The sequence below is a fragment of the Bombyx mandarina genome, chromosome 25 (genome assembly GCF_030267445.1).
Source record: "Bombyx mandarina strain Sakado chromosome 25, ASM3026744v2".
NCBI lineage: Eukaryota > Metazoa > Arthropoda > Insecta > Lepidoptera > Bombycidae > Bombyx > Bombyx mandarina.
In genome coordinates this window covers 1695079-1706109 of record NC_143231.1, presented here as the reverse complement: position 1 = coordinate 1706109, position 11031 = coordinate 1695079, and the positions used below count along the sequence as shown (strand labels likewise).

Sequence of the window (11031 nt, the reverse complement as noted above, 5' to 3'; positions counted from 1 at the left end):
TATAGCTTCCTCGATAAATGGGCTATCTAACACAAAGAATTTGAAATCGGACCAGTAGTTCCTGAGATTAGCCCGTTCAAACAAACAAACTCTTCAGCTTCATAATATTATTATAGTATAGATTAGAATAATATTTTTGATGGGTCACATCTTTTCGTTAAGACTTTTGCTGTATAAATACATTATGGATTGCGTATAAGGCACTATGTATCCAGTCGTTAAGGATAGAAGTTTACATCGCAGGTGAGGTGTAAGACCAACGTCTGATTGTGCAATTCTGAGATGAAACAGACCTTAAAGTTAAGCTTTAAATATGTTCGCTGCCTCATAAACGTATCTTGAATTCGCTAGGCCGTTTTACTAGTTTTTTTTTTTATTGCTTAGTTGGGTGGACTAGCTCATAGCCCATCTAGTGTTAAGTGCTTAATAGAGCCCATAGACATCTACAAAGTAAATGCGCCACCAACTTCGAGATTTAAGTTCTAAGGTCTCAAGTATAGTTACAACGGCTGCCCCCACTCTTCAAACCGAAACGCATTACTGCTTGACGGCTGAAATAGGCAGGGTGATGTTATTTACCCGAGCGGACTCACAAGAGGTCCTACCACCAGTAATTACGCATGCACCGGACGTCTTATCTTTTAGGCCACGACGATTTCAGTGTAAGTGCCCCGCGCCTCTGCTGAAGACTGCCGTGGAAGAAAAGGGATGACAGATAGATCTGAATCTGCATTAAGTCTAATAGTATTTTATTTACAAACTATAATGTACCTATATTAATGCTGATAACTCTATACTAAATAACGCTGTTAGTTCATGTTTATTCAGTGGCTATACCAACGAAAGATAACTGATTATAATAATTGATTTGGCAAATTTGTTTATTTGTTCAAATGAAATATAAAATATTGTTAAAAAATAATAATTAATTAAGACATTTCAGGATCGACGGACCGGAATGCTGGAGGATTCTTGTTAAACAAACATCCTTTACGCAGTCCCGGCGAAACAGCGTCTGTGTTGCCAGCGCATAGAGCTCAATATTTCTAATCTATGGTAGTTTTTATGATATTCGTTATACGTACAATTCGATCGGTCTCCCCGATAGACATAAGACGTTTTATCTGATCGGATGCCCGGCATGGAATGTCAACCTAACCTTGTTTGTTTGTCCGGCTAGCGGGTAAATTGTGACGAGGTGTTTTTTATAACTTTGAATGGTGGTTTAACTTAAACAAAAACTCGGTCAACGTGATCAGACTGTTGGGCGCACGAAACTAATCAAAGAGACGCTATTATAATTTTCGATAATTTCAGTTATGACATTTGTTCATCATTCATCTGTTTAAATCAGTTTTTGGAAATTTTAATACATATAGTAGAAAATATTCGTATGTTTTTTTGTATTGTTTATATGGGTGAACGAGCTCACAGCCCACCTGGTGTTAAGTGGTTACTGGAGCTCATAGACATCTACAACGTAAATGCGCCACCCACCTTGAGATATAAGTTCTCAAGTCTCAAGTATAGTTACAGCGGCTGCCCTACCCTTCACACCGAAACGCATTACTGCTTCACGGTAGAAATAGTGCATACCTAACCCTTCCCTAGTTCTAGTAGTTCTGGAATTAGTACTGGTGGTAGGGACTGTTGTGGTCTAGTACCAATTGATACGACAGTTCCTATTACATTAATGCGTTTGAGGAACGCTTATTCGATTATCTTTACAATTTCCGGTGTTTTGAATATTATATAGCTTCTGTGGTCAGTTGAAGATGCAGCAATATGGCACGTAATCACGTACATACATATATTTCATAATTTAACATAATTCACGCTAAGCCCACAAACACAGCACGGTTGCGGTGCGTTTGTATATTATTATAACGTATAATTTACGTTTACTTGTGTTATTGTTGTGCGAATCCTGTTCGGAGCTTAAGTCGTATTATTGTAATAACAAAACGCACCTACGCGTCTTTCTGTTTTGAGGTTATGTTTTCGCGATCAAAACAAATTGCTGTCAAAAGCCTAATAATTTATCGAGACTATTGACGTTTGTGTTTAGAAAAAAATTAAAATTGTCCGCCAAATATCAAATAATGCCTTATTCTTTATAAAATAGATTTGCCTTGCCGACATGTTTTATTAGACGGTTATAGATTTTTTTTTCTATCTATGCTGATAGCCTTGAGAGGCCATTTCAGCTTCTCCTAGACGTGAATGTGAGCTCACGGGGCGCAAACTGGGAGTGTTGCTAGCACTAGACTCAGCAATAGCAGTGCTTCGCAGAATCTACCGCCGGATCGGAAACGCGACCTACTGAGAAGATCCGGCGAGAAATTCTGTACTTTGACGGCCATAGACGCATGAAGTATTAACTTATAGTTTCAATAGTTAAATTGACATATCTCATATCAGCATTTCCGCCATTTAGCATCTAGAACTATAAAACAATTTAAAATAAAAATGCAATCACTCGTATTAATCAATTGACATCCCCACGTCAAGCGATTGACAAAAGCGAATACCGCGACTTTAATTTACATGTTAAATATATTGCCGGTTCTAATTGATTGTGAAGTCATTCTCCCAAAGAAAAACAGCTTTGTATTTAAAACAAAGAAACCGTGTGCGTGTAGCGTTCGATGTTAGCGCGGTGCGTGTCATCGAACCCGAGCCTTGACCGAGGCAGTGAAAGTTGGACTCCGCGTAATTGACACGGCGCAGACGATGTGATTTTTAAAATTGGAACAACTCATTTACAAATTTATTTTATTACTCATTTCGCGCCAATTCATTTTTGATTGAATGTACGTTAGCTACTTTGTTTCATTAGTATTTTTTTTAAATATCTAGTCTGTTAACATAAGTAAATTCTTTTTTTCAACTCAAAGGCTCAAACCGGGAGTTTTGCTAACACTGGCCCTAGCAAGATTCGCAGAATCTACCACCAGAAAGGAAACCCGACTCGCTGAGAAGATCCGACGAGAAACTCAGTGGGCTTAACATTATTAATAAAATTATTGTCATTATTATTAGGGAGCCTAACACTCATATAAATCTTAACCTATCCATTAAGTACATGTATTTTCTACATCGATACCAAGTTTCAAGTCAATCGGGTGCATGGTTCAGTAGTTATAACGGAACATCCGTAAAACCAGGCTGTGCATATGGGTTAATTCACTCGAGCCCTTCGTCGCAAATGACGGGTTCGATGAGGACGGTGACCGGAGGTAAATTCTAGTTAGATACTGATTGTATGAAATTAAGTAACTAAGTCGTGGTCATGAACAACTTCAATGATGAAGGAATAAAATCGTATAATAAAAATATATTTTACTCGATGCGGTGATACGTTCCGGTTTCAAGGGTGGTGCGGCCGTTATACAACAAAATTGAGACGCCGACCTCATGTCTTTGAGCTCAGGTAAACCCTTAACGCCAGACGGGCTAAGTGTTCGATGAATGAAAAAAAAAAAATCTTGCGCTTTCTATTTTTATGTCATATATTAGTTATTTAGTCTGTGGTTTCGGAATGAAAACTTTTCTGCAAAAATCCCATTTTTATTTGTATGTGACCAAAACCAAAACAGTAATTTTGAATGGTCGGTTTAATACTTTTCATTTTGGAAACATTTACCTCAAAAGGAAATGCGTTTGCGTTGCGTTTCTGACTCAAAGTTTCTTTAATGCGAGTGAAATCGCGGGTAGCCCCTAGTTCATTCAATGATACGCCTTTCTCAATCACCGGGTGAAGAATACGCGCGAATACATTATCATTCATTTTTAATGCATTACTAATTCAAGGCTATTTGCAAACCACAGATAACACCACACACACGTAGGCAGCGGCTTGGCTCTGCCCCTGGCATTGCTGAAGTCCATGGGCGACGGTAACCACTCACCATCAGGTGGGCCGTATGCTCGTCTGCCTACAAACATTGCACTGGACAGGCTAATGTTAAATTAAAAACGAAACATATGATTGAGCTATTTTTATTCACCTAAAATTAAAAATATTCAACAAACTACACATTAGTCAACAAAGATCATAACAAACAGCAGCATTTAACAAACAAACAAAAAAAAAACAATAGAAAACAATTAAATATCACAACGATAGTCATTACTGATGGAAACATATCTCCAACAGATCTACATAGTCTTAAAGTTGTACTCAAAATAGTTTGGCTCCCTCGCACGCTAACTAAATTCATACGTGCGACAGAGACAAAACTAATTCGTTGAGTTGTATAATATTAATACTATTTTGTATTTACAAATGGCAGTCCTGGCCACTAACACTAATACGAAAAAGTCACGAATTTGAATTCCGGTGTTACGTAAGTAATTTCGAATTTCAAATTTATTACTTTTTTAGAGCTCACACCAAATTAATAGTCACAAGTTGTACTACATAGATACCTACGCGTACCAGATATTAACTGTAGACGTTCAAGATTTATTTGGTGTGAATCGAATCCGCTCATTTAGTGTTTTCCTCCCTTATGGTGGTAGATGTGTTTGTACACGGGTACATGGACGGGGTAGGGCTTAGGGATGGGCACCTCTACTTTTTTTTCGACCTCAACGGGATAAGGCTTTTCGACTTCATAGGGCACTGGTTTCTCGACCGTGTACGGTACTGGTTTTTCAACAACTTGGTGGACAACCTGAAAAAGAAGTAACATTATTAATATTGTTAAAAATTTGATTGGCTGGCACTTTGTTTTTTTTTTTGTGTAGACAGATTTTGTGTAGATTCATGCTTCGCTCAAACTATCGAGCCATAAAGAGATTATATAGGTGCCAATGCTACAATATTAGTTGATGTTATTATTCATAATAAGTGAACGCGTATTTCAAATACTTGGTATTTTTTTTGTATTCTAATTATATTATAAGTGTATTTGAAAAAAAATGTGGTAATGTTACATTGTAATGTAACAAGTTTTTAACGTAACACATTAAGTGGCTGAGAAAAAAAATCTGTTAAAAATCAATTCAAGATAAAAGCTAAACTAAAATTAATAAATAAAAACTTGTACATGTAAACTATACGTAGTAAGCGTTAAATTATTTCTCTACATTTTGATGTAAATTTAAAATAGAGCTCGAAACAAGACGTTCTCATTCGAGATCACGCTAGACTGACTGTCACTTTTACTTTCGATGCGGCCTGTTGCGTTACGTAATAATTGGTGCAGTACAACATAAATACTCCTTATGTCATCCAGCAACAAGAGAAAGAAAAAAAAACCGCATCGACTTTATTACGCTATTACAGAATTCGTTGAATGAGTAAAAGTGTGCCGTTCGCGTAGTTATTTTTTTTTGTGTTCGTTTCTATGAATTGGCGCAGTCGTGAATCGTTTCGAAATTGTAATCACCATTTCTGATTTTGTATGAGTGTTTTTTTGGGCTAATTACATAAAAATCAGTAGATTTATGTAACAATGCGATATTTTTGGCGATCTCTTTTTTCTGTTACAGATAACCACATGGCAAAAGTGGCTCAATTGGCGTAACAATTTATAACACACAAATAATCTTCGCGCAGGTGCCCCAGTTAACAAGACGAACGAGCAGACGGTTTCACGACTCTTATGACGTTTGTAAATGTATTGAGAGCTTACCTTATAAACAGGTACATGGATGGGTTGCTCCACTGTGACGTGGACGGGGTAGGGTTGAGGTATGGGCACCTTCACGTACTGCGGGACCGACACAGCCACCGGATGGGGAATCGGAACTCCGATCTTCTTCACCACGGTCACATGGTACGGCTTCGTGTGCTCTGTGTGCGTGTGGCCTTCGGGCTCCCATTCTTCTGAAGGCCGAGCGCTGGCGAGCGCTACTAAGAGAAGGACGGCTGTTGTTTTCTGTAACACAAAGCAATGCTTACATTAAAATTCTACAATCTACAATCACGACTCAAAGTAATGCTATTATGAATATATAATCATAGATTTTAATAGAGCTACAAGACAAAGTCAACCGACATTGAATTGCATAAGATTAAATCTTCATTACAAACTCAATTGTCTCTCGCATGCTTCGAAAACGAAAGCAAAACGCGATCACGTTCAGAAGTAACAGTTAACTTGTTCATTACAGTAGAAAGGAAACTCGTCCTTTCACTGCGAGATGATATAGGAAATAACGTAACCAGTAATAATACACTACCTGTTATTTAATATACCAGTAGATATGATACATAATTTCGCCTCACTGTTTGAATGTATCTGGTATTGTAACATCGTGTCAGAACACAATTTGAATTTTGTTTTTTTTTTAATGTAAGTTAATAAAATATACACACTTTCTCTTTTGTTCGTCTAAATTATTACATTTACAAGGTAGAATAAAATAGAAGACTTTTTTTTATTTTTTTTTTTTATTTTTTTTTATTGCACTTGTGGGCAGAAGCATACGGCCCACCTGATGGTGAGTGGTTACCGTCGCCCATGGACTTCAGCAATGCCAGGGGCAGAGCCAAGCCTCTGCCTACCGACAAGCCGCTGCCTACCTATTTTAAAAGTGGTCTTGGAATTCCGTTCTGAAAATAACTATCAAGGCCTTTTTAAAGTCTTAGTTTAGAAAGAGCACCCATAAAATAATATAGAAGTTACAAAAATTAGAAAAAGTGTTGCCTGGTTAAAAAAATAATTGAAAACTGAGGTAAAAATGTATTCACTCTCGATTTTCTTAATATTATTTTTCGTGATTTTATGCTACAATAATAGTTATTTGTTCACTATGATTTATCAAAATCATAACATTAAGGTAACTTATAACAAATTAAGATCTCACATGGTATTTGGGGTATAGAGTTTTGATCTCGAAACATTAGGCCTTTTGCCTACAACTGAATTAACTTAACCCGATTACAAAACAGGCTGTTACATTGTAAATAGCGAAAATTAACTTACAAAAGCGATCATGTTGCCTTACTGAGGTTCGTTCGACTTCTGTGTATAGACTGTGGCATTCTCTGATACCCCCGAGCGTTATATAGTTGGTGAAAGATGGCCAGGCCTTTCGATTCAGCCGTAGGAAGTACTTGGAGTAAAGCATAACAGTGAGACACAATTGCTTCGGACGGTATACATTGAGGGTTTGCAAACAGTATTAAATTGAGGGCTGACGTCTAGTGTTAAAAAAAAATCATTAATTCTCATAATTTTTCAAAACGTTTAAGTGGCTGGGTATGAAGATTTTGACTTAATTACATTATAACGTAAACTTTTACTTACGACAGCTTTTTTACTAACGAATTCTTAATAAACAGAATCTTATACGTTCTAGTTAATACTAAGTGTTCTACTTAATACTAAGTGTTCTACTTATTACTATAAAAGGTATCTAAGGACCAAAATTCAGATATGAAATTAAAAAAAAGGCTACTCACTGACATTATTCAAAAACACTTCTTTTTTCCTACCTAAGCTGATAGCCTTGAGAGATTATTTTAGCGTAACTTTAACTACTAGGTGAGCTCACGGGGCTCAAACCGGAGTGATGCTAACACTGGCCCTAGCAAGAGCAGTGCTTCGCAGAATCTACCACCGGATCGGAAACGCGACCCACTGAGAAGATCCGGCGAGAAACTCAGTGGGCGAAAAAACCCAGAAAGCTACGTGCCATTTATATTTTATTTTTATTTTGACAGCTTCACAAATATCTAAAGCAACAAAAATTACTCCCTCTCAATATCATTCTTGTATGTAGCAGTCAATGTATAATGTAGTCGTCTCTCGAACCGTCCCAGACAACGCGGTAAAAGTCTTCACTATAGATTTTATTAACGAGAATTTAAGACAAGTTTTGCATTTTTTTTCTTCTTTAATTTTATATGAATCTGTGCATGTTTTTTTCAAAAGCTATGGAAGTGATTGTTCATTAAAATGTGACATAACGTGTTCCTTTTAAAAGTCAATGAAAGTGATATTGATTATTTTTATTTTTTTTATTAGCAAATGGGGATCGACTTATGACTATATAGATTTACTAGATGTTTTTTATTTGTTGTTGCTACATTATACACGAGCTCAGGGTCCAGACGTTGAGAATTCACGAGAAGTCAAAGATATGGGAGCGTGAAATATTTACCAATTATACCTAGTCAGGTCATAAATTCTGTCACATGTTTAATGTAAAATAATTGAAACAAGTGTGGCGGGTAGCCATCATACAACGCAAGATAATTAACAGATGTCTGAATCTCGCTTACGACATTTTCAAGATAAAGCGCATATATACAAGTTCCGAACAACAACATTCGGACCGTCGGTCTACCGAGCAAATATCACCCGCTCGGTGGAAGATCTTTCCTTTCGTCGTATATTCCCAAACTGGTGACCCCGACGTGATATGCGCCATCCGAGGGGCTCCCTGTTCAGCCTTCAAGGCTAGTCGTGATTCCTTCAGGCCTGACGGCCTTTATTCATTACGTAACCATTCATATACCAAAATGAACTTAACAAAACATAGATTCTTATGACACTAAAGTTTATTCAAAATGACATCCGTGATTTTGAATACAGGCCTTCAATCTGCACGGCCAGTCGTCTATCGCAGCACGAACGAGGTCCATGTCAATATCGGCGGCTGCCTTAATCAAGGATGTCTTGAGTGACTTCAAATTGGGATGAGGCTTTGAGCACGCCTTTTCCTCCAAGTGTTGCCATATCTTGTAATCTAACGGATTCAAATCTGGACTGGAGGAGGGCCAGTCTTCGTGCCGGATGAAGTCGATTTCACGCACCGCCAGCCAGTCTTGTGACTCTTCGCTCTATGAGCTGGCGCCGAATCTTGTTGGAATACCCAGTGCCTGTTATTGAACATGGTATGAGAAACAGGTTCCACAAGGTTCGTCAGGACTGTATTTTGATACACAACTGCATTCGTTTTTACACCTTTCTCACAAAAATGTACCTCTGTTAAGCCCCAATAAGAAACTTCCAACCATACCATGAGCGAGGATGGAAAATGACCTCGTTGGACACGCGGAATACGGTTGCTCGCTTCTTCACTACTGTGTGCGTACACCTTATCATTTTGTTTGTTGTAGCTCTCTTCTACGGTAAAAATTTTTTCATCCGAAAAAAGAATTTCCCGATATTTTTTTCCGCGTACCGCTTCAACAAAGCGCGGCATCTCTTCAGTCTCAGGTCCATTAGACGAGCATTCAAACGATGTCCTGTTTTTCTTCGATATGCCCGAAGCCCTAAGTCTTCATTTAACACCCTTTTCACGGTGGTTCTGCTTAACCCCATCTGAAGGGACAACAGTTTCTGCTTACGTTTGGGATTTTTTTGAATTCGCGCCTTCACAGCTTTTATCACTGCTGGAGTCCTAACAGACCGAGGGCGACCACTTCTTGACCTGTCATCTACACTAGAGTCTTCATTGTATCGTTTGATGGTACGATAAACGAATCTTTTGGTTATATTCAAATTTTTCAGTATCTTAAACATTTGAATTGGCGCGTAACCGCAACGATGCAACGCAATAACTGCAACACGGTCTTCTTTAAGCGTCCACTCCATATTTAAAAATGAGTAAAATTCTAAAAGTATACATTTTTATTTTCATGAACAATTCGAAATTCGAATTCAATAAACTTTTTTGTGGCCAGCATTCTAAAAGAAAAGTTTTTACTGTGTGACAATACTTATGACTTGACTAGTTACTTTATATACGCGAAGTGGTCTCAAGTGCATTTTTTTTTTTTTTTTTTTTTTTTGCTTAGATGGGTGGACGAGCTCACAGCCCACCTGGTGTTAAGTGGTTAGTGGGGCCCATAGACATCTATAACATAAATACGCCACTCACCTTGAGATATAAGTTCTAAGGTCTCAGTATAGTTACTTGATAGATCCTTGGAAGATGGGTCAGTCGTTGTATTATAAAACTTAGACGGCTTTGTAGTTCTGTTACTGTCCAATATACATCCCATAGGCTCATGTCTGTGATTGACAGTGACCACTTACCATTAAATAGGTTGTATGCTCGCTATATAATCTGATAGAGCTAAAGCTCCAAAAAAGGCTCTCGCCATCTGTCGGGAACGTGTTATGAGCTTCTTCGGAGACACCATGCGAGACATGAATTAGAGAAGATCATAATTGCGGGTCGCATACAGGGTAAGCGCGTCGTGGACAGAACACCAACCCGATGGTCAGATCTAATAAGAGAAGCACTTGGTGGTTGTCTGTACCATACGGTCCATGCCACCGATTATCGAACACAGTGGAAGAACGTCACATGTAGCCGCGATCCTCAGCAGTGAGGGAACGATATAGAAGAATATTCGCAAGCCAGAAAAGAAAAAAAATCTCATTTTATTCTTTATTGTACACACAGTTAATACAATACAATAATTGCGAAAAGTTATAAAATGGCGAGCTCAACTCAACAATTGAGTTATCTGCCAGCTAACCGTTCTTAAAGAGGGAGAGCTTTACATAAGTGGGTAGAAGAGATCTATTAAAAGAATTGGAAGCGTCTGCATTATTACGATGCACCTTGAGATATAATACTATCGTTTAGGTACACAAGTATTCTGTGAATTATTGATACTTGCTACGCGCTAAAATACTAACTTCTTCCAACAGCAATCGAGGTAACATTAAGGATCAGCTCGAGGTAGCGTAATTCATATTCTATACTTACATAGCTCTTTTAGCACGCATGAGCGAACATTATATAATCACCTTACATTGAGCTTGACAGTCGCATCCTCACCTCAACTGAGGTGAAATGGCTATATAATAATAATATGATCCTGAGCCTCCCCCTTTCTTGAGTGAAGGCACATCAGGCCACTGAGTTTTTTGATTAGCGAAGCAAGTGCCCTTGAGCTGATAAGTCTCCTTCGGAGGCGCTCGGGCAGCTGTTAGCAAATCCCACCCCTCCTGGATGAACCTTTGCTCGCCCACCTGTCCTGTTGAAACAGGGAAGGCCTCTAAGTCATCAGAAATCCTTTCATCGCAAAAAAAGTTTGAGTGGAGTCGAGGTCGT

General features: G+C 38.2%; 1 protein-coding gene across 1 annotated transcript; it reads right to left on the bottom strand.

Moving 5' to 3' along the window:
- Nucleotides 1–3986: 3986 nt before the first annotated feature.
- On the bottom strand, nucleotides 3987–7007 carry CPH33 (cuticular protein hypothetical 33). Its single transcript, XM_028185398.2, has 3 exons — nucleotides 6939–7007; nucleotides 5643–5888; nucleotides 3987–4679 (listed from the first exon to the last, which is right to left on the bottom strand). The coding sequence occupies exons 1-3, from the start codon at nucleotides 6948–6950 to the stop codon at nucleotides 4497–4499; spliced, it is 441 nt and encodes a 146-aa protein (XP_028041199.2). The 5' UTR covers nucleotides 6951–7007; the 3' UTR covers nucleotides 3987–4496.
- Between the last annotated feature and the right edge of the window lie 4024 nt (nucleotides 7008–11031).